At 39.4% G+C, this 25,267-nt stretch overlaps 1 protein-coding gene across 1 annotated transcript in view; it reads left to right on the forward strand.

Moving 5' to 3' along the window:
- The window catches only part of Erc2 (ELKS/RAB6-interacting/CAST family member 2), an 877,816-nt gene that overhangs the window by 341,272 nt on the left and 511,277 nt on the right, over window positions 1–25,267 (forward strand). The window contains exon 9 of the mRNA XM_051176767.1: window positions 23,439–23,606. Coding sequence (XP_051032724.1) covers window positions 23,439–23,606 — 168 coding nt within the window. The remainder of the gene's footprint in view (window positions 1–23,438; window positions 23,607–25,267) is intronic.

The raw sequence follows: 25,267 nt of genomic DNA on the forward strand, positions 1-25,267 counted from the left end.
ATTGTTACTGGAACCTTCACTAACCAGATGTGTGTAGGCTTCTTGGAACCACATTGTCGGGCAGTGACCAATCCTATGGCTGCCTACTAGCCACTCATGGAGGCATCTCATTTTAACTTGCCTGCCACTGTCTATGTAATATGTTCCCATTTGTAGTATTGGGGTATCCATTGCCTATGCGACAACAAGGAGACTCCCCTGGTGTTTCTTATGCCATGGAGGCTGGCTCAGAAAATTGTACACATTCATAGTATTTTCTCGTGTGATCGATCGTGAGAGGTCATGGGCAATCTCTGCTTCCTTAGATATCCTAAAGAGATTGAAAGGATGAGAAACTGTGGCTGAGGAAGACTTATTTTCAGGAGCAATTTTAGGAGTAATTTCAGGATGAAAGGATCTCCCCAGAACTTGAATTTGTGCCCACTCAACCTTAAGGTTAGAGGCTTGTCTGCAGGTGGTCAGGTGCCCACTAGTCTCTAGACATTGTCAAACATATCTGGAGGCAAGATGGACCTGGGTGAGAACCGCTCATCAACTTGAGGTTTACAGCAAAGGAAAGGTAGAGAACTAACTCAGCAGATGGTAATTTTCCCCTCCTATATAAAGAGGACGGTTTTGCCCACATACACAATAATAATTTTGAAGCCAGGTCAAATTTATAAGGTGCTTCTTCTCAAGACCAAATCTATTCACACTCTTATATCTGTTGTCAGAATGAAGTTCAGAATCTTTAGTGTGGCCCAGTTTATCTGGTCCACTTTAACTGTTCCCCATGCTGCAGATCTGCCCCAGCTTGTGGGGTCAGTCAATGGGGACCCTGAGGGAGGGAGTGAGAATGAGGAGACAAGAGACATGAGAGATGGAGACAAGTCAGTAGTATTCTGATCAAGTCTTGTTTAGTGAATATAATCACAGGGTTTAAGTAGTGGAGAAATGAGGTAATGGGCCAAAGGGAGGATGTGAGGAAGGCAGACTGTGCCTTCCAAGCAAGATGTAGGTGTTCTGCTATAAGATAAGTTGTTATACAATGAGCCTGCAGCTGGGACTCTTTCAGGGTCAGTCTGCTTCATATGCTTAACAAGGGAAGAGCCATAAGGTAATGGAAAATTACCAGTATGTTAGTAACCTAAGAGAGTAGTCAGAAAAATGTCTGTTAAGATGCTAACTTTGTTTTGGGGTCCCCCCACAGATCAAGGGAACTCTACGGGCATATCAAATTGTTTTAAGGTTCTCACACCAGTCATGCCATCCCCAGGATCTAGATTTGAGGTCTTCTCTTTCTCTGGTCATCCGTTTAGCTTACTGTCCTCTGTCCCTTGGGCAGTAGGTTCCATATTTCCTCCTATGGGCAGATGTCACCCATTCTTCTTAGGTGAACATGGGTGACCCCACTATATCCTCTGCTTCCCCTGTGGTAAAAGGTAAACACACACAATTTGCTTGGCTTGCTTATTTGTCTATCTTACTGACTAGGTTATCAATCCTTTGATAAAGGTGGCTCTCTCTTTCGTAGTCGCTCTTTTTCTCAGAGCTAACATAGATCCTGGTACTTGTTGGTGTTTGTAAAAAAGATATAGCCAAGTAATATTAACTTGAATTTTGTAAATAATGCTACCCACCACCTTTAATGTGGTATTGGTAATGAAATCATAAACCTTGGACCTACTAGCTAAGTCTCTACCATGGGGTACATTCCTTGCTATGGGTTGTCCTTCTGTACGCTGTGAGTATGTGTTTCTCTCATTGGTTGATAAATAAAGCTGATTTGGCCTATAACCAGGCAGGATAAGGCTGGGCAAGAAAGCTAAATGGGCATAAAGGGAGAAAGAGGGTGGGTTAGAGGAGACGCCAGCAGCTACACAGTGAGCAAGATGCCAGAGCATCTGTAAGCCATGGGCTCTGTGATAATACACAGCTTAATAAAAATGGGTGATTTAAATGTGAGAGCTAGCTAGTAATAAGCCTGAATCATTGGAAACTGGCAGATAGGAGAGAAACCTCCATTTACAATCCCCAGCAATGCTTATGCTTTTTTTTTTTTTTAAAAATGGTTTCAATTAAAAAGTAAACAAAAGAATTATGAATCACTTATCAGTATTAATGACTTTAAGAAGGTAGTTGGGAATTTTGGGTAAGAATTCTTCTTTCAAGAAGAAATTCAAAATTTTGTCTATTTTAGAAGTTCAGAATATCAAAAGAATACAGAATGACAATTTTTTTCTTTATTTCCTATTCAAAGTGAACCTTCTCTTAGAAAAATGTGGAGGCCATTAGACTGTTGCTGATTCCTTAAAGTTGAATCAGCAATCAGCTTTCCTTCTTCTTCTTCTTCTTCTTCTTCTTCTTCTTCTTCTTCTTCTTCTTCTTCTTCCTCTTCTTCCTCCTCCTCTTCCTCATTCTCCTCCTCCATATATATATATCCCTTGCTATGTTGGAAGTGGCTTCCCACACCACTACATTTCACAAAAGATTTGAGGGCTGGAATATACATTGAGTGAGTCTTGTTGACAGGCTCTTTCTAAACTCACTCAGTATTCTTTGTTTTTTTTTTTTTTTTTTTTTTTTTTTTTTTTTGTTGTTGTTTTAATCAAGAAAAACAGTGAAAAACTAACCAAAGACTTTCACATAATAGTACAGGTTTAGTTTCTTTTGAGCAGTGTGACTCTCTGCAGGAAGCCTGGCTTCCTCTTGGCAGCCTCAGGCAGGAGCTGAGGGGTATCCAGCTGCCTCTTGGGGTAAGAGCCTGCTCTGTAGCCATTTCAGGATGCATACAGACCAGGTTATTCCTTACCTTAATCTCCACAGCCAGGCAGCTCCAACTGTAGTGTTTAGTCTGAGTCATGAGCTAAAGGGAAGGAAGGTTAACAGTGAGTGCATGAATAAAACATGATTGTAAGAACATCCAGGTGACAAGGATCCAGTGACAACTGGTATTGAAAGTGCCCCATTTTTATGCCTTCAGAGTTTAATTCCATAAAGTAGCCAACTAAAGTCTATTTTATGTTCCCAGCACCAACACTGGCTGTAGAGGGTTGATGCCTCCTGGCCAAGATAAATGCAGCCTGCTTTCGTCTGCTCTTAGGTCTAAGCACAGACCTTTCCATGTTCACTTCTGTGGCTCAGAGAAACCCAATTTCCTCTTGCTGGAACATTTTCATCTCTAATGTATGACTTCCTGCCCTTTATTCTGGGGGCATGGTGCTCTAATGGCTTTCTCAGGTCCTGATGTGAGAGGCAGAAAAGCTTAGGGGTTGGAAGAACTAATGTTCTCTACATCCCGACCCCAGATTCTGTGCTCTTATGATAGGCCCCTGAGGCTTGCTTCTGACGCACAGTGGATGTGAGGTCTTAGTTGAGTCCTCTACTTTCCATCCCTAAAACTGGAAAATGATGGTGTCTGTCTCACTATCAGCAATTACACCATATTCTGAAAGTCAGTCAATAAATAGTGGTGTTTTGTTATGATTATACTGTAGTTGTGTAGAAACTGGACTGAGGCACCTCAAGTACTGTCACAGGCTTTCTAAGGCATGCTTGTGAATGAATGTGAGAACCCTGAAGAAAAGCAGTCTCTTTCCCGTTCATAATGTGCTGTGATTGTCCAGCTTGCAGACAGTCTTATCTTCCTCAGCGACAAAAGTAGCTTTTGTGGTGTATATCTCCCTGGGGTGGAAAAGGAATTTGGAGGTCACACTGAGGTCCCCATGCCCACAGCAGAGATTCAGAAAGCAAGCAGGTCCTGTCTGCCAACACTGACCTCATGGGAACATGACTGATTATCAGAGGGGACATCGTCCTATCCCATGGAAATGGAACTTTATTTTCATGATCTTTGCAGAGGATATGGAGAACAGAATTTCATCCATCTTTGCCTGGAAGATAATTCTGCATTGAGGATGTTGCCAAAAGGACAAAAATACAGGGAAGAATCTTTTTTTCTCTTCCCTTTAATTTGATTACTCCAAATTTCTGTGTTAATGACAATTGCCAAAGATAGAAGAATCATGTTTTAGATCTCTTGTATTTTAATCCTGTCTTTAGAATAATTTGGATAGTATATGTAATACTGAAATAAGCAGGAGGTTTTTTTTGTTCTGTTTTGTTTTTAAGTTTTTATTTTACCTTGGTACAAGTTTAAATAAATTCCAACTTACTAATGTAAATAGAAGTGGTTCTTACGGGAAGGGACATACAGAAAGGACTCACATGTAATCATCCTAGATTTGATCTTCTGAGGGGATACATTTCAAAAATTTCTTGCCCTCACAAGTTCATAGACATTCATACAAATATGACAAAAGTTGGCATTTGACAAAAGTGAGTTTTGTAGGATGTTTCACCCTTTGTACAAACTTGTTTTAGCATCATTAGCAGCCTAAATCTAGTATCTTCCAGAAAGGTTACTCTGACACTTCCAGTATGGTGGCCTATCTGCAACCTGCTAAGGGTCAGGTCCATTTTCAACAACCCCATTGTCCTGGGTTTGGATCTTACTCCATGTGTGCTCTTGGTCACCCAAGGACCTTTATTAAGGGTTACTCTCTTTGATAAAGGTGTGGTCTTCTGGGCAGGAAATGGGAAAAATATTTAGAGTGTGTGCTTGGCCTGCAAATATGTTGATGACCAACTGAAAATAAAGTCAGTGTGGCAATCTTAGTATTGGTAAGGAAGATCTTCCACAGTATGATGTCCAATTGGATATTACAAAGAAGAGAGTACTCCCTTTAGAATAAGAGCATATTTAAGCAAAGATAGTATTTAACTTACCTCTGTATACTTATAAAAATTAAATATTAATTGGTAAATGGCTGGATGAAAAGAGTCAGTATTTTATGTGTGTGTGTGTGTGTGTGTGTGAGAGAGAGAGAGAGAGAGGTTTAGTGTCTTCTGTAGTCATTTATTTATTTATTTGAAGCTCACTCACTTGGCTAGACTGGCTGCCAGCAAGCTGTAAGGATCTGCCTTTTTCTGCTTCCCCAGAACTGAGATTATAGGCAAGTGCCCATGTGCTCAACCTTTCCATGCATGCTGACCTCTGAACTCAGGTACTCATGCTTCAGACATCTTCCTAGCCCAAAGGTTTCTAAGGCTTCTATAACAGACAGCCATAACCTCTGGGGCTTAAAACTTTAGAAATACACTGTCTGAGTCCAGTGTCAACAAAGGTAATTTCCCTACAGAGTCTATAAGAGAGTTCTTTTCTCACTTAGTTTCTGGAGACAGCAAGTATCCCTTGTATTGCATAGCTCCAGGCTCTTCTTTAATCATCATGTTGCTTTTTCTTCCTCTGTGCTCAGCCCTCATACATAATGAATGTGTATGTGTGTCCACATGTGTGCAACTGCATGTGAAGGTCAAAGGTTTGCACTGAATGTCTTCCTCACTTGTTCTTCACCTGGTATTTGAGACAGAGCCTCTCACTGAATGCAGTGCTCTCTAATTGGCTGGATTGGGTGGCTGGAGAGCTTTGGGATCTGCCCATCTCTGCTGACTCCATTGTTATGGTTATAGATGTGTGCTACCACAGTTAACCTTTTTAAAATGGGTGCTGGGGATACAAACTTGGGTCCTCATGCTTGCTCATCAGACTTATTACCAATTAAGCCATCTCCTTAGGCCCCATATTTCTTTGAAGAGAAACATTTTTCACTGAGTTTAAGGCCCACCTGGGTAATGTAGAATGTATTCATCTTGATATCTTTAATTATATCTTAAAAGATAACTTTCCAAATAATTCCACTCACAGGCTCCAGAACACAAGGCACATCTTAGAGGGTGGTGTCTTCCATTTACTCCACCTCAGTGGCAATTCTTTTCATATTTGGGAGTAATTAAGTCCACTCTGTAAACAGGTAGCAGAAGTGTGAAGATCTGGGGTTGCATATTCTAGATCCAGGAACCCAATACAGGCCTGCCACTGATTTCCATTGTGTGTCTAGAGAGGATCCCTGCTTGGTCCTCTGAACTTGACACAGAGGCTGTCATGGCCTCTGATGCTCCAGTCATTTCTTGGATCTCCTCTTGGCCTTCTCTAACATGTGTCTGCTATGAGCTTCTCTCCTGAGAGTCTCTCAGAAGCTGCTGCTGTTGGCTGGACTGAGCTTGTGTGAGAAGAAAACAGTGCCCAAGAAGATAAACAGAGCAGGCTTTCTAAGAGGCAAGAACACACATGGTTTCCTTGCAAGGTTTCCGTAAGAGGTGCTCAAATGTAAGCTTGAGGGAACTGGTTCAAAAGCATGTAAATTCAGTAAAACATCTTCATGGGGAGAGTTTTGGGGGTGGAGTAAAGGTCTGTATCTCAGGTTCTTTCTGTTTCCCACAGAAGTGACATACCTGGCTAGAAAAGTTTCTGGAAGAAATACAAATGCCCCCTCCCTTATGTTGTAAGTTACCCCTACAGTAAATATCAGGACCACCATGGTTCAGGAGATTGCCTGTTAAGAGATGTTGATTCTGCATCCTAGATGGCAGTAAATGTGTCTGGCAGTATGTTTTTCCCCATGGTGTCTTTACTCATCTTTTGTCTGTGTAATACTGCTTTTTTGACCTACAGAAGATGGCAGGCTCAGTGTGGTGCATTTGGTTTATCCATCATCAGAAGATGTAGTTTCTAGACATACTTTCCCCCTCTGTCTCAGACATGACTTCCTTTAGATTACAGCTTTCATTCCTGGGTATTTCTTGTGTTTCAGCTAGATAGGATACTGCCAGCACATTTACACCCCCTCCATAAAACTGGTAATTACTTAAGGTAGAAGCATGAATTTTGGTGGGTTTCTCAGTCAGTCTGCCTTTACATTACACTGAAAATGCTTATTACTTAGATGTCTAAGGTCATGTTTTTTGAAAGGATGTGAAATTGCTCATATGTAAGAGTCCTTTAGTTTACAGGTAGCATAATGGTTCCTACATCATAGAACGGGCACTCATAGCATGGAATCATAGAATCAGACTCTCACAGTTGGAACTTACTCCGTGAGCTCCACCCCCTTATCTTATGGATGTGAAGACAGTATGAACTCTTCACTCCCAAGCTTTACTCTTCGGGCTGCTCAGTTTTGTTGTCCCCAATAAAATTGAAGGCTGTTGCTATAGAAGTCACATCTACAAGAGTAAATAAAATATAGCATAGTCAATCTTCACATTGTAACATGAGAGAGAGAGAGAGAGAGAGAGAGAGAGAGAGAGAGAGAGAGAGACTATACAGGATGATGTATTTTCCATACTAAAATATTCACTGTCCTCACAGTGTGATCATGCTAAATGTTTGAGGAGCAATGATGGCAAACCCAGAACAGGATGGCCATTGGCTTCTGTTTTTTAAATGACTAAAGATGAGTGTGTAAGGTGTCTCAGCAGCTATAGGTGTATTCTGCCAAGACTGAAAAATTCCTGGATCCCACATAAAGTTGTAAAGAATGAACCAATTTTACCAAGTATTTCTTTGATCTTTACACTTACACCATGGTGCACATACTGTCACAGAATGTCTACAAGAGAAGATTACTTGGACATGGCTGTAAGCCAATAGAAATCTTTATTAGCCAGCTGGCGAGTACACTGAGTGTTGGGGACCCACTGTAGCCCTGAGCCTTTCTCAGGGTGAGTTTTCAAGCACATAAACTATATCCAGGTTTTACACACTTTGTTAGCAAGAACAGGTATCTAGAAGCAGAAAAGCATAAGCCCAAGTTAAACTCCAATTTGGCTTAATTGTAAGGGCCTGTTTCTCAGTCTCCCACATGCCTAGGAGAATGTGTTTCAATGGAACCTAGTTAAAAACCTTTCCTTTGACTAGTAGCGTATCTCAAAGATGTTTCTGAACAGCTGAGGCCATGATATGTGCTTGTATTATTTTGAAAAGTAAATCTGTGAAAATTACTTCAGAATTAAATGTTTGACTAAAGTCAAAACATCACTGTATATGAGAATATACAGAGGAAAGTTACACACATGTGGGTAGCATTTTGGAGGATTCCCTAGTTGATAACACTTTGGGGCATTTTAGACTGGATGAAGAGTAAGGCTACAATTTTCTACTCTATATATCTTTTAGTCTACCTATGCCTTTCTATGTATATATGTACATATATGTCTGTCTATATGTATATACCTATATACAACAGTAAGTATTAACACTCATATATAAATATATGTACTACATAATATATATATACTCATTTGTAAATATATGTACTACATAACATATATATATATATGTATATATATATATATATATATGTATCAGTTATAATTTTATAGCTTGGAAACCTTCAAACCATTACTGTGTTCACCTATAAATAATATCAACCTATCATATGTATATTTATCTATCATCCACCATCCACCTATCAGAAAGGATAATGTGCATTCAATAATTTTAGTATGTCCACCCTTTTCTCCTTCACATCGCATTTCTCTTCACTGCTGTGTTTGTCATATGTGTTGTCTCCTCTGTGTGATGATCATGGTGGGCCCTTTGGAAATTGATGGTTAAGTCTCCAGTGTGACATCTTTGTGGGTGACCTTTCCTTGGTAGACATGAACAAATGTCTACCCAAGAGGGTGCCAATGCCTGATCAATGAAATGACTCCATGCAAGTGTAGCTTGGTGAAACGGTCCATCTATAGGTGTTACTTCTAGGAGCATCACTGGAAAACCTGCCCTAGCACAAGAACTCATGAGAACTGCATCCCTGGAGTCCTCTGCATAGCTTGCAGGCAGCTTGAATGGTGGAATGGCTGTCCCTTTCCCATTAACACTTGTTCCTGCTTGTGTAACTTTGGGGAAAGGCCTTAAAAATCTTGCAGCTTTTGGGGCCTGGTAAATTGTATGAGCTTCTCTTCTTCCAGCGGTGAATGTTTAATTTTGAAGGAAATGGGGTACCACATACTCACAGGTTGTACAATTCTGGGCTTTATAAGGTGGAAAACAACAACTGTACTTGTCTGAGAAGCTAAAGCTGCTTTATAAGTATCAGCTAATGACACCAACATTGTTGTCAGCATGGATAGCCTTTAAGGTACCTGCTATGCAATACTATATGATGTGATGTTTACAAATGGGTAACAATTTAGACACTGTCCTTGTTTGAGTCTTGGACCTTAAGATCTGTGACTATTAAATACCATGGAGATGATGACTACATAATATCCTATACAATCACAAATTGTGTTGCAATTTCCTATAAAACAGATACTGCTACTCATTGACTATTTTTACTTATTTTCTAAAGCATCATAACATAACACCTGGTAGGTTGTGTTTCAATTAGACCTTATGTCTCTATACCATTATCCTCATTTTCTGGATGAAGAAACTAGAGTTTTAAGAGATTATCTCTTTAAATAGTAGAGAGTAAGAAGAGGGTTAACAAAAGCTTGAGAGCATTTACTTATAGATATTACTCTTTGCTATCCTCTGGCAATGATTTAAGTACTAGATAGTGTCACCATAGCTGTATATACCAACATATAATTCTTCCTTTGTAGACCATGTCCTCTTTTATTCATCATTGGCAGGGTTCTCCAGGGAAACAAGAAAGGAATGAATATGGTTACTTTACTTCTTGAGAACTATGAGCCTGGCTGTATTTCTTACTTTCAATACCCCATAGCAATCGATAGATGGCTGCCCTTAGTTCTCAAGGAGAAACTGAATAAAGTGTCAATTCAATTCTTGTTGTTTTACTATTTGTATAACTGAACATGAATTAGGCATTTAATAAATTGGCATTTATCTGTCATTTAAGAAATAGCTAACACAAGCAAAGCTCCTTTCTCTCACTAAGAAGAATTGTCTATGTACTGGGGCATATTTCATTTTACTGTCTTGTGCAAAACTTCATGTGCAGTTTTCCATGAAAATATTAGAACTTTGTATTTTTATTCTTATTAGTCTTCTCTTTTATGCTATGTAAGCTTATTATCTTGGTTAGATGTCTTATATCACAAAACAAAAGGGGACACTAATATTTTCTTTCATCATGTCTATAGCTTTAAAAAACAATTAAAATTTAAGCTTACTGCATTTTATAGGTCATCTTGATCATGGAACATGAACCTACTCTCCCCCAGCTACATACCATGGACTATTTAAAAAAAATATTTTATATTTTAGAGAAGTAGTTCAATCCAATGAAGATGGATAAGGATAGTGTTCGCTAGACATGAATTCGTACTTGGAGTGGACCTGATCCCAACTGCACTGGAGACCTGTGGACTGGAGGCCTGTGGATTAGAGGCCTATGCACTGAAGGTCTGTGGACTGGAGGTCTGTGCACTTGAGGTCTGTGGACTGGAGTTCTGTGGACTGGAGGCCTATGCACTGGAGGTCTGTGAACTAGAGGTCTGTGGACTGGAGGCCCGTAGACTGGTGGTCTGTTAACTGGAGGCCCGTGGACTGCAGGTCCGTGGACTGGAGGCCCGTGGACTGGAGGCCCGTGGACTGGAGGCCCGTGGACTGGAGGCCTGTGGACTGGAGATCTGTGGACTGGAGGTCCGTGGACTGGAGGTCCGTGGCCTGGAAGTCTGTGGACTGGAGGCCCGTGGACTAGTGCACTGTGTTGACTCGGGTCCCTCTCTGATTGTAGTGCTCCTTTTCATCCTCTTCATTATGTCCTGTTGCTGCATGTTGGGGTGAAGATATCAAATGGCTAAGTCCTTTGGTGTTTCCCTTTCACTCCAAGGAGAAAAAAGAAAGACATGTATAGATGCTTCTGGCTTATAATGAAGCTACATTCCTATTAACCCCATCATAAGATGATAGTGTTATTGTCAAAAATTTAAAAAGTGTAACTTCCAAATGATCTAGCTATAAATGTCTAAGGACACACCCCAAGCAGTGAACATCATCCAGTAGAGACACGTGCACACCCATGTTTGTTGCTATCCTTCCCCCAGTGACCACATTATGAAGGCCACCTAGGTGCCCATCAAAAGATGGACGGTTAGAAAAAAATGGAGTGTATTTACATGATAGAGTTTTATTTGGCCATAAAGAAAAATGAGATCATGGCATTTGCATGAAAATAGGTGGAGCTAGAGATAATCAAGTTGAATAAATTGATAAATGAAATAAGCAAGCCCCACAAAGGCAAATATCACATATTCTTTCTGATATATGGAATCTAAAGTAAAAAAAAAAAGGAATGTAAAAATAGTAGTGGTTCTGCTAGAGATGTGGAGGGACAAAAGTGTGATGGGACAAAGGGGTAGTAGAGAGGTCAACATGATAAAAGGACATGGTATGCGCCATAGGCTTACTGCCACTGTGATGAAACACCATGACCAAAGCAACTTGGGTAGGAACAGATTTATTTCACCAGTTCATTATTGAAGCGAATCAGGACAGAAACTCACAGTGCAGGAATCTGGAGCCAGGAGCTAATTCAGAGGTCATGGAGTGATGCTGATTACTGGCTTGCTCCTCCTGCCTTGCCCAGCCTGCTTTGTTATAGAACCCAGGACCACCAGCCCAGGGATGGTACCACCTATAATGGGCGTGGCCATTCCCTATCAATCATTAGTTTAGAAAATGCCCTACAGGATGCTTACAGCTTGATCTTATCGAGGCATTTTCTCAGTTGAGGCTCCCTCCTCTCTGAAGGCTTTAGCCCATGTCAAGTTGACATAAAACTAGCCAGTACAGTATACTTGTGTGGAAATGTCTCAATGAAACTCCTTAATTTATGTGATTAATATATGCTAAGAAAGCAAACATTATATGTGGAAAAGGCATATAATTCTGGAACCTACCTAATATTAGAGCATGGCAACTGTGCACTAGAATTGGGAACTGTAATTTGCTGCTGCTGCCCAGAATCATGGGGCATTTTTATGCTGCTATCCTGAAAAAAGATCAAAGTTCAATGCATGGGTTCTTACCAAACATGTGTTTTTGTGATACCATCATAAAAGTTAAGAGGCAAAAAAGAGCAAGTTGTTTTAAGTGGTTGTTGGCTAGAGAGCATTACTTATATGAAGCAGAACTATTCATTTAACTATTGAGATAATCATAGAAATGATGCCACAATAAGAAAAGTAAGATGTTTTAAAATCATATTAAAAATTATTAAACAGTAGTTCCCATTTTCCATGGTATTTAATAGTCACAGATCTTAAGGTTTTGGACTCAAACAAGGACAGTGTCTAAATTGTTACCCATTTGTAAACATTTAAAATAATGCATTAGCAGATTACTTTTCTGGATTTTTTTAAACTCTGATATGAGGAGTTACAGGATTATTATTCCATTTCAGTACTGAATAATCAGTGATTTAAATTCATTGGGCTTCAGTCATAGTTTCAGTATTTTTCTTCAGTGCTGGGAACTGAACCCAGGGTTTTGAGCACACTCGTAGTTTAGCATTTTTATGGGATATCTAAATAGAACCAATACTTCAAATACTTATGGTAAAGTAATTCTGTGTTTCAGTGTACTTCTTTGAAGGGAAATGAATATGAATGATGCCTACATTTTCTTTAACTTAGTTCTTAGTCAGGATGAAAGCTTGGAAGATGGGCTTTGAAATGGTAGGAGATGCTAAGATTGATAGTTTTGGAAATTGGTTTTAAGTATTTGAATTTATAACTATCATCGTGTTGCAAAATAACATTGATTTTGGAATGGCTTACTTCCTTTTATAGTAATTCAAAACTATGACAGCTTTGGTTTTATAGTGAGCATAAAACCCAGTGAGGTAAGTTCAATGAGGTAAGGTTAGTGTTGGAAGTTTTATTAACAGAATTTTAAGTATTAACACATGACTTACATTTCCCATGTGTTTTCAGAAATTTTCTGGGACCGAATTGAACATTAAATTTTGAACTTTGGACTAGTCGCTTAAAACCATTTAATTTTAGTGTAAGAAGTAGCCAGAAATCTAAGTAAGAAAACAGTTTTTATGAAGAGTTGGCTAGCCTACTTACTCACATATGATAGGAATTCTACATTGCTGATATAAAGCATTCTCCCCAGCATTGCTGTCTTCAGTACAGTAGGTGACGTCAGGGACTCAGGTATAATTATTTGACAGGTAGGTAAGACAAATACATCTTTATGAGGGTATAACTTGTGTTACTAATAAGCTTGTAATATTGTAACATTTATACACATAGCATATGGTTGTGTAATACTAAATATCCCCAAATGCTAGCTTCTTGAAATGACATTAAAAGACTAGATTGAGAGAGAAAGGTATACTGTGAACTACAAAGCACTCTCTAATATAGCCATTGTTTCTTCTTTTGCTGCTTAAGTATTTTTAAATGCAGTGCAGGATTTTCCCACTTATAAAAGCTACATGTGGGTGGGATTATATGATCCTTTCCTTCCATGCAGCTACCTGCCCTGGCCAGGAGGAAGACACACCTCACTGACTGACAGGCCCAAAAGGCCTAACAAAACACGCAATCTCGTTACTCGTGAATGTGAGAGACATTACAACTAAATGCTAGAAGCCTTTTAGAAGAAAGGGGTTTCTGTCAGTTTTCAGCTAGAGCAGTGTCCCTTCATTACACACTTGCTAAACTTGTTCTCATGGCTGCATTGCAATGGGCATGGGTCTGTGAAAACATGCACAAGTTTCCCTAATCATTTTTTTTTTTTTTAAGAGAAGCATCCCCATAATCCTTAGCCTGCTCCTCCTCTACACACAGGTTAGCCTCAGGCCAAGTTCTGCCTGTCAGGAGACATCTTTTGGGTATTCCCAGCCACCGCATAGTGAAGGTGTCCAATCCTAATATCTTGATGGCTTTTCCACCTTCTCTCCAGGTTCCTAATGGCAGCAGTCTCTCTCCCATGTGGCCAGGGACACTGCTTACTTGTTCCTGGGCTCCATGTATGTGTCTGTCATGTACAGTAAGGAAACATGTTAAGAAAAAATACTTATTCCAATCTTGGCCAGTGAATAAACTCTGTTAGGCTTCACTAACATGTTGGTTTTGGTCAGAAGGGTATTCTGTCCTTGTCTTGAAAACCTGCTACAGACCTCAAATCAGACATTTCTGTGGTGACATTTTCTTTTCGCATGGCAGCTTTGCCTTGAGGAGCTGAAACCCATACTCAGGTGTGTCTTATTTTCCATGGCTTTGCCTTTGCAGAGCACCCCTCCCCCAGCCCCAACACACACACACACACACACACACACACACAGAGAGACAGAGTTGCTATGCCTTACTTTCTTCTGAGCCCTCATGTTTATTCTAAGCCTTGTGCTCAAGCTTGTATTAAACTATATCTTGAGTGAAATTTCTAACTGCGCTTCACTGTTTAAGAAAACATAATCTGATGTCAGTGTTCATTGTGATTGAGATGACCACTCTTTTTTTTAGTGCACAGAATTAGAAAATGATTTCTAAAAAGAAGACATGCATTATGAGTTTCTACTCATATTTACAATTTGAATGCAGTGTTATTTGATTTCTTAGGGTTCATAATGAATTTTTCTCCAGTTATCATGGAGTTTCTTCTTATTAATGATGAAGACATAATACTTAGCTGCTCTGCCCTCACCTATATTCTCATAGCTAGGTAGTTGAGTAAGCCATAGACATGCATACCCTGTTAAAATGCCACATTTCCAACACCTAGAATAATGGCTGACCCCAAAACGTATCTTCTTATCTTGTTTGTTGTCTGGGCATACAAAGATACCAGCAGAGGGAATATGAAGAAGTTAGAGTCACAGCTGAGTGACAGACATGTCTCATTAGTAGAGCCAGTTTCGGTAGTATAACTGCCATATATATGTATATGTATATGTGTGTGTGTGTGTGTGTGTGTGTGTGTGTGTATTTAAAAAAAGATAACTTTTGATATAATTTAAAATTTGTATGAAAAACAGAAATTTTTTGAATTCTCTCAACAAGACTGCACTGAGATTGATGACAATGTAATCACCAAGCCAATGTCCTCAGTTTTCTCATATTGCTCAGTAGGTTCTGATGTCATAGAAAGCCTGTAGGACCTTTATCTCGTCACTGTAGTAGGTCCAATCTGTAGCCTTTGCAAGCATTTCTTGATATTTCTGTTCCCTCCTTCTGGAGCCATTGATCAGTCTAAGTCAGTGTGATGACATTTCCATAGCAGAACTAGAGAATACTTGTTTGTTGCTGGATGTAAATATTACAGGAAACATTTAAATACCAAAGAGGCCAAAATCCCAAATGAAGTTTTATGTTCTGAGGGCTAGAACTTGGAGCCTTATTAGAATCACAGATCTGTCCTTCTAATATGGTAACCATGTGTTACCCATGACTGTTGTGCTCCTGAGAGCTGGCTGGTCTTAAGTGAGATATTCAGGGAGCTCAGAATAATTGCTAGATTTGAAGACAAGCTGAAAAGTAAAATGTCTCACATTTTTATATTGATTATATGCTGAATAGTAATATTCTAGATATAATTAATTATGTTACATGTATTATTAAGAATAATTTCACTCTTATGTTTAATAATGTAGCTCTTGAACAATCTGAAGTTTCACATGCAGCTTATATCATCATATTGACTATGGGAACATGGGCTTAAATTTTCTTACTGGAGGAGTGGACATACCTGCTCTAGCCAGTCTACATACCCCACACATCACTCTTCATTATGCGTAGGAAAATCACTTCTCCTATCAGTTATGCTAGTAGATCAATTTTCAAAAGTTCATCAGCTGCAGCGAATAACAAGACACTTTTGGTACCTGTGTCTGGATTGTTAGTTTTCAATTAAAGCCTATCATAAACTAATTAACTGCCCTGGAGCATTTATTCTCAGTTAGAAAACATATGTATCCACCCACCCAGACACCTCCCCACACCTACACAGACATCATGCATTGTGTGCTGAAATATTTTGAAGTTAGTGTTGGACTATATACAACACTGTGGTCCATGTTAGAGCACATAACCTTACCTGCTAGTTCTCTACTCTTCCTGAGGACTGTTGATCATCCAGCCTTTATTGCATTCCTACAGTACATAAATCACTGGATTAGAGGCTGCAGAAAGCACAGTAATAAAATATAATCACAATAGCAAAAATTTATTGAGTGTTTCTAGGTCCCAGTATTGTGCTAAGTTCCTTACTCCTGTTATTATTTAATCCCAACAACTAGATGAAGGAGGTAGTGTTACTGTCTTCATTTTGTGTATCACACCTATTTATGCTTAAAAGATATGGGTGAGTTACAGTCATTGCTGTGGACATGTATCTGCAATGCAGTCTGTCTGCGAAGAGCTGTTTACATAAATGTTTGCCTATCTGTCCATTCAACTCAATGCCATGGGCTTAAGGATATCCTTCATTTCCATTTTACTCCTCACCCTTCTCTTCCCCAAGTCCATGATATCTAACTGATATTCATTCCCAAGGATTCTGACTGTGCTTCCTTTGAGCTTTGTCCTTGGGTCTTTTCATTTCTTTCTTTCTTTCATTGTGGAGTGAAAAAGAGCTGAAGTAGAATTTGAGGTCCTAAATATAAAAGAGAACAAGCACTTTTCATTTCTCATGGCAATGTGTAAAACATTTAGTTTTAAGATGACTACATCCTAGAAGAGGAAAGCATGTGGGACTAGGAAGATTGAGCCAGGGGAGAAATAGATGAGAGAAGAGAGAGAGAGAGAGAGAGAGAGAGAGAGAGAGAGAGAGAGAGCATAAAAGAGGGAGCCATTATAGGTTTGAAGAGAAAACTGAATCTAGAGAAATGTCCAGAGACCTACAAGACTGACCCCAAGTAACAATTTGAACAACAGTGGAAAGGCTACCATAAATGCCCTTCCGTGATAATGAGATCAACACCTAACTTGTCCACCATCATGGAGCTCTCATCTAGTAGCTGATGGAAACAGAAGTGGACACCTACAACTAAACACTGAGCCGAACTGGAATCCAGATGCAGAGAGGAAGGACAAGACCAGGCTACAGAAACCCACAGAGACAGCTGACCTGAACAAGGAGGAGCTAATGGACCCCCAGCATCAAACTGACTCAGACTCCCTGAATATGGGTCTCAGTTAAAAGGCCTGGGCAGTCTAAGGGACCTCTGACAGTGGAACCAGGATGTATCCTTGATGCACAAAAGGACTTTGGGAGCACATTCCCCATGGAGGGATACTCTTTTAGCCTAGAAACAGGAGAGAAGGCCTAGTCCCTACTCCAAATTACTTGATAGATTTAGATGACCCCTACTGGAAGGCATCACCCTACATGTAGAGTGGGGGGGAGGGGAGGGTGGTCGGGGGGCATGGGAGGATGGGAGAGAGGGAAAGAGGGAAGGAGGGAGGGAGAGGGAACTGGGATCGATATGTAAAATAAAAATAATAATAATAAAAAAGGAAAACATATAAATTCAAATTAAAAAATGATGCCTACATCCTATCAAATACAGAAGTTAAGGTAACCATTTTTGAGTGGTTTAAAGGCCCCATTGTCTTTATTCTACCCTTGCTGGGACTGGGGTTTTGTGGAGGAGTCCCTGCCTCTCACAGACTCTTGAAGATCCACACTTTCAGAAGCTCTGGCATTTGTAGCCCCACTATCTACTACATGTAGCCTCCAAGATTTTCCAAGGAATGACAGAGTATTGGTACAACACCAATGGGACTTCATCTTTCTGCAAGGGGGCTAAAAATCCCAGTCTTGTTCACCATGCAGGAAGGAAAAGAGTTGGATATGAATGAGATTGAGCAGTTACCACCACAGCGAGTTTGGGGTTTGAGGTTATTTTGGTGGTTGTGTCTTTGGAAGCTGTGTATGTTATGTATCCTTCCAACTTTGAAGCTGCCTTCTCATTTGAATGATTGTGAGTTGAATGAAATTCAAATAGACCCTTAACCCAAGTCTACTATTAGGTAAAACAAACAAACAGAAGGACTTTAGTTGTAGAATAAACTATCTTGGGAAACTTTGTAAGAATTCTGGTTTATTCTCTTTTAAAGTTCTCTTTGTAAAGACGTGTTTGTTTTATTCCTGAAGAGGAGTCAGATAAGTCATAAACAGCATGTAGTCTGTGACAATTTTCAAATGGCTCCTTTTCCATCAAGTGTTTTCCTCTCAAGTGTTGCTGTCATTATAAGATTGGCAAAAACCACTTTATTTTAAAAATTATTTCTGGTACATCAAGTGACACTTGGTGTTTTGTCACAATCTTGAAACTATTTCTGAAGGCTCACATAAAATATGGCATAGAGGTCGGGGACTGTTCACTTAGAACTCTTAGAAGCACACTTCACTATTGTAACTGGTTGTAATTCCTGGGTGCTGACATGAATATTAATAATGTTTAACTCTGATTTTGGCATTTTTTGGCAATTTCATTGCCACAGTCCTTTCCTTTTAAGTTATTACCTGGAACCTAAGTGATAACAAATGTTCTATTTTGTACTGCCAAATAAAATGTTAATTTTTCATATGTTACATGTTTTTATGGACACACAGACAGGGACATGGACACACATACATATGAACACACAAACACATACATAACTGAATCAGAAGGACACAGCAATTCTCCTAACACAGAAAACTGTTACTGGTTTAAACACTAGGTGATTCGGTCTCCTATGGTTAACTGATATGGGAAAACTAGGAGCTCAACTGAATGGGTCTTTGTGATCTGACTATACATAGTCTCTCTCTCTCTCTCTCTCTCTCTCTCTCTCTCTCTCTCTCTCTCTCTCTCTCTCTCTCTCTCTCTCTCAGGAAATGATAGCACTCTTTACTTTGCCAAGTATTATTATTGAGTCAACTGCCAAAGTTTAAGAGAGAGTGTCAAAGGCTCTTAAAATTATTTAGTGTTGAATGAGGGGGCAAAGAAAAGGTATTCCACATTCTCAAGCAGTTCAACTTTTGTCTCTTTACCTGATGTTGGTCCATGACTTAGACAGGGGGGCTTTCCTAACTTTTTTTTTCTTTTTTAATGATGTACATTGTGGGCAGATATCGACATGTTAGTAGGAGCAATTTTAGTCCACTCATTGATACCCATTTTAGAGCTACACATTCTAATTTTTCCTGGACCATGCTCTTTCTTGCCTGTTTTCCACTATCTTTAAACTTCTGCACATCAGAAGACCTGCACGCCTGCTTGTGGTTTTGTACCATCTGGAAGTTCAAGTTTGACTTTAGAAATGATGTCATTCTTGCTTACTGCAAGCTGAGCTAATGCTGGTTGAGAATTGGATGCAGTTCAGGTTAGTTTTTTATTTTAAAAAAATAAGAGCCTCAAGATTTTTCGTTTTTTGTTTTTGGTTTTGTTTTTTTTTCTCTTGATTCTAGGAGACTATACAGAGCTTTACAGATAGAGTGAAGGGCATGATCCAAATTCCTTTGAAGTTAAGTTCATGCTTATTGCTCATGGAAAATTAACTCCTGAATAGAAGACCTCAGCTGGCACAGGCATCTCCCTGCCATGTTGAGTTTTGGTGTTGTGAGTAGTATGTTGATCACAGCCATCCTTGCTCTATGTGTTAGTCCAGGAAAAATAGTTTCATAGAGGGATTTGCTTTTAATCTCTTCTGGGCTCAGGATGGTTCAGCAGGGTACTGCCAGATCGCAGGTGGCAAGGAAGTGCTCTAAATGCTGTTTGCATTTTTGATGACTGAAGTTTCTTTTTCCAAATGCTTGCTCCCCACTTCTACTCTTAGCCTTGCTCATTGGGATTCACCTCTGTCACAGTCTTGATGGTGGACATGTCCCTTTGGTCCACATATATAGCATCCTTTTGACAGCTAGGATGCAAGCCTATCCTGGCCACAATCCAGCATTTCTTCTCTGAAATCCCACTGAGTGAGTCCATGTGACAACCCTATGATTGATGAAAACTGTTTCAAATGACAGCTGTAATATGGAAGACTATGTCCTGCCGTCTTTTTCAAGGAGCTGACCAATTGACCTTGCTTTGAACATGAAATGAAAATCCTGTTGTGTTAGTAGACAAGAAACCCAGAGAAGTAATGGTCGCATCCTGGTGGGCAGGGGAAGCTGACTTCAGATACTGATGAGCCACTTCAGAGTCTGAGATGCTTAGGTGGAAGCCATGGCACTTTTGTTTAGGAATGCTTGAGCATCTGAATCTATCCACCATCTTTTCTGGCAGCACCCATGTACGTGCCCATGGCCAATGTAGGAAGACACACATGTAGTGTATGTGAAGAGCCTGCAATTCTCAGTTTCTGATCACAGAATGTCCATCCTCTCTAGTAGTGTACGAAGTCAGAACTGTTTACCTCTTTGCTCCAAGCTCCTGACATCACAACTTGATGGGAATTCCAAGATCTGTCCTCTTTTCTGGGGCAGAAATTGTAAAAACCCTTGACATTTTAGAATACAGCTGAGGTGCACACACCCCATTTTTTGGAAAGGTTAAACAGAATAGTCAAATCCAGTAACTTCCTTGATTTTAACATCATCCTCTCCTGTCATAGTCTACCCTAGGCAAATGCCTGCCTTTATTACCACAAGATGTCAGGCATTGAGTCAAGAAGCTATGGCCAGAGAGTGGGGTCGGGGGAGGGTTACTTGTCCTTGATCTTCACAGATATGGGCCCAAAATGTATGTACTTGCAGTGGCTCAGTTGCTTCTTTACTGTGATCTCTTAATTCTCAAGAGTCTTTTTGGTTTTGCATATTATGGTATTTTTGTAGTCTGCACTTTTTTTTTCATTTTTAAGCCTATACTGCTCTATACCGGGGCCAAAAATCTCAATGCAAATTGGGAGGCACACAACAGTCTTCCACTTCTTGTTGCCCATCCTTTTTTCCCCAAGACAGTCACTTTTCATCCCTTTTTCCTGGTTGTTTTAACTTCTTGGTGGTTGATGCTGCTGCTGGCTGTTGATTTTTCTGTTGTGGAGAACAAGATATGCATCACCATAGCAGCCCATCATCTGTAAGTGACCCATTATCCCCCAAACCCTTTGTTCTCTCAGGCAGCTCATATGGTGTGTTTTAGTTTCTGGACTTGGTTTTGCTATTGTTCAGTCTCTTAGTCATCAAAGAGAATGGTATGTTTGTTAATTCTTGGTTGAATATTTATATTTTTCAATTTGATTGAAATTCCAGATTTAAGTGTATTGGCATATAAATTATAAAGCTATATGGTTTGGTGAGTTTTGATAGCTCTTTGCATTATGAGTCTGCTCTCTTAATAAGCAGAGCAAAAGTTTCCTTCCTGAGGAATCATATGCAAGACTTTACAAAGTGAAAGTGAAAAGAAGAATGCACCCTCATGTCTGTCATCTCTTAATACTTCCCCCTTTCCTCCTAAGTAGCCAAACTTACTGCCCCTTCTTCAGGAAACGAAGAATGAAATGCTCATGCCCATGTCAAGCAGTACATACTCACTTAAGACTTCTCGTTACACATTCGCTCACAGTTTCCTGTGTACTTCCTTTTAATATTATTTCATTGGGGAATTGATGAATCTAAGTGTTGCGGAGAGACAGTGTGGTGGTTTGAATGAGAATGGTCCCCATAGGCTCATATATTTGAATGTTTGGTTCCCAGATGATGAGCTATTAAGAAGGATTAGGAGGTATGATCTTTAACAGGAGGGGCAACTTTGTTGGAAAATATGTCATCTGCCTGTGACTCAGGATGTGAAGCTCTCAGCTACTGCCCCAGCTCCATGCCTGTCTGCTTCCCACCATGATGATAATGGACTAACCCCTCTGAGACTGTAAGCAAATCCCCAGTCAAATGATTTCTTTTATAAGAGTTGCCTTGGTCATAGTGTCTCCTCACAGCAATAGAACAGTATCTAAGATAGACAGAAACATTCAGACACCTTCCATGATATCTGTTGAAATGATAGTACAATAATGTTAACATCCAACTGAGAAAACAAATGTCTTAGATGTAATGTATTAAATATCATTGTTCAACAAAGAACTGTCTTGAAAAACTTATAGGTAGTTGCTAATAATAATTAGAGACAACAAGCCTTTATATACTATGTCACAGTTGCTCTGAGAAGCTGGCATAGTATTTATTTATACGCATGAGTGAGAATGTGATGTAAATTGATAAGGAGAATTTGAAAAGACAAAATTAATTTTAAATGATTTTCATACTTTTTGTATTCTCTTATTTTTGATACTACAGTGACTTTCTTCTGTACTCTTATCTGAGCAGTGGAGTGTAGACATAAAACTTACTTTGAACATGGTATCCAGAATGTTAGAATACATATAAGGCTGTGGCTGGGAAGATAGCTCAGTCAGTAAGAAACATGACATGCAAGCACGAGGACCTGAGTATGGAGCCCCAACACCCAGAAAAAAGCCAGCTGTCACAGTGTGTATCTGTAATCCCAGTTCTGGGGTGGCATAGACTCAAGGAGCCTGGGGCTTGTTGACCAATTAATATAACTGAAATAACTGACTTGGTGAGCTGTGGTTTTAGTAAGATACCATGACTGGAAAAGGAATAGTAAACCAGGATGGGAAGAAGTTAAAAAAGTCACTTCTCATCACCTCATGGCCTCCATGTGCTTGAACACACATGTGCACATGCATCCTCACATACATATGTACATAATCACACACAAGTAAGAATTCATGAAGCTTATTTTGTTCTTTAACTAGTATCGTTTGAACAATGGGAGTTTTGATTTCCTAATGTTTGATCTCAGGTAGAAATGGGAATGCTTTGGTGTTCCTTGCTCTTTTTAAAAAGTGCCTGGAAAGCAATCATCACCCACCTTGAGAACTGCTGTTTGTTCTCCTATCTTTCTTTGCCCTGGCAACACAGCTTCTTCATAGCCCCATGCGTTTTTCTAATTCAGCAGTTTCTCTGTGTGTCTGTCTGGTTCATGCAGATGCATTCATTCTGTGTTGTCAGTGTTCTTGGAAGATCCTGCAAAGCATGAGCAGTGTTTCCCCTCCCAGGGACCTCACATGGGAGAGTCAGCATGCTCTGTTCACTGCCCTAAGCAAAGCACATTGTTTCCCATAAGTAGGGAAACAAACATGGGAACAGGCTACTAGTTTGCAGTGCCTTATTTCATGAGAACTGTGAAATTCTTAAAAAATTATTACTGTTCAGCTATTTGTATAACAGGACATCGTGGTAGATTGTGGGCTGTTAAAATGCCCTGAGGTGACTTAAAATATTTATATATTTTTATTTTATGTATATGGGTGTTTTGCCTACATGTGTGTTTGTGTACCATGTGTGTCCACAGTTGCCAGAGGAGGGTGTTGGAGTTAGAGATGGTTGTTAAGCATGGTGTGGGTACCAGAATTGAACCTAGGACATCTGAAGGAATAGCCAGCCAGTGCTTATATCTATTGAGTTACTTCTTTAGCCTCAACCAAGGCGCCTTTGAACAGAGAGTTAACGGAGCTGTGCCTAGGTGCTGCCTGCTGCCACCTCCACCCCTGGACAATGCTGATTGTTGACAGCATCTTTATAAAACCAAAACCTCCCTTCTTTGTCCGCATTTCAGGTAGATGCATTGAGATTACGGCTGGAAGAGAAAGAATCTTTTCTTAATAAGAAAACGAAACAGCTGCAAGACCTCACAGAAGAGAAGGGGACCCTGGCTGGAGAGATCCGTGATATGAAAGACATGTTAGAAGTAAAGGAAAGAAAAATCAATGTTCTCCAGAAAAAAGTGAGTACCTGGTATAACCCCTTCAAGAAGGGAGTTGTTACCATACATATATTTGAAGTTTCAGAGAGATTTGGGGATATGGAAGATAAAATATCTTCTTAAAATTTAGATTAGGATGTATCAAGTTTTACTTACTGGTATTTATTTTACTAATAGTTGTACTGTATAATTTTTAGCATGACCTGTGTATTTTCTATTTGATTACCCAAGAGCTAAATGAAGATTTTTTCTTTCAAATTGCAATTGTAAGCAATGAGGAATTATTTGTATACATTTATTTTATATGTTCATATACATTTATCTTATATATTTAATTTATATTCATGTACTAATTTAATCCTATGGGGGTAAGAGCTGCAGCTCAATGAGAAGAGCATGAGCTTAGCAAACACTGGGCCCTGAGTTCAATCTCTAGCAATAGAGAGACAAATAGATGAGAAATAAAAATCCCCAAGTGATGACTTTAATGTTTTTCATTATGAAAGTTGATGGGTATATTTAGGAATTGTCTTAAGATGGATCTTTGGTACACTTTACAGTTAGATAAACTTTGGTTGAGTAAATCTCGTCTCTGTCCATTCCTCCTGCTATAACAAACCATCTGAGACTGTTTTATAAGGGGAAGACATTTAGCTTTTCACAGTTCTAGACACTAGAATGCCATGGATGCAAGCATATGAGGTTTGGTGTCTGAGAAAGGTCTTCTTTTTACTTGCAAGATGGTACCTTATCACTATACCCTCCTCCAGCATAAGTGCTTTATTCATGAATGATGATGGAAAACTGTAAAGGTTAAGTTAGTTCCCTTTTCCCTTTCATAAGGTTGTTATCCCACATGGGAAGTCATGGCTCTCAAGACCCCACCTCACCTATTAATACAATCACATTAGTGATTATATTTTAACATATATATGTTGGGTTTTACACCCAGACCATAACAATAGCTAAATTCATGTGAACTATTTTGGGAGTGATGGGATCACTTTTTGTGTAAATGTTCCATTTTTACTTAGTTGGAATCAGTTGGAGAGAATGTACAAGGAGTTCTACTACAGTAATCTAGTCAGATTTTAGCCTCATTAGGGCCTCTCTTTTATTATTTCTTTAAGTTGTCCATTTCACTCCCTGTTAGGGATTCTGATTGTGTGGCATCACCATACTTTTACTTTGGAGAATTTCCATTGTCTGTTATATGCAGTTTTTGATACCCTGCATTTTCCATGTTATTATTATTTTTAAAAGGTCAAAAAGAAGAAGATCCATAACTCTGATCTCCTATGAAAAATAGAAATATACAGTACTTTATGAATCATGGGTAGCTATTGTGGAAACTGCTCAGCAGGAAGCTGGCTGGCCAGGAAGTCACTTTAGATAGTGTGGTCCTGTGATACTATTGACATGGGCACACAGGAGGAACTGCCTCCTCCTTTCACGTCATTTGTCACCATTCCTCACCTGGATCTTGTAATCAGTGCCCTAAAGGTTTTCTTGTGTTTACACTTGTGGTTTCTACACTGTATTCTTAACATGGAAGCTAGAATTTTCTTTTTAGATCCCAAAAGAATTTAAGTCACTCTCTAATCAGAAATCTCCCATTTCAACCAGCTATATAATTTATAGGTCTCAGTATAAAAGAAAATGCAGAACCTTTATTGAGAATG

This window comes from Phodopus roborovskii, unplaced genomic scaffold, assembly GCF_943737965.1.
Source record: "Phodopus roborovskii unplaced genomic scaffold, PHOROB, whole genome shotgun sequence".
In the NCBI taxonomy this organism is placed as follows: domain Eukaryota; kingdom Metazoa; phylum Chordata; class Mammalia; order Rodentia; family Cricetidae; genus Phodopus; species Phodopus roborovskii.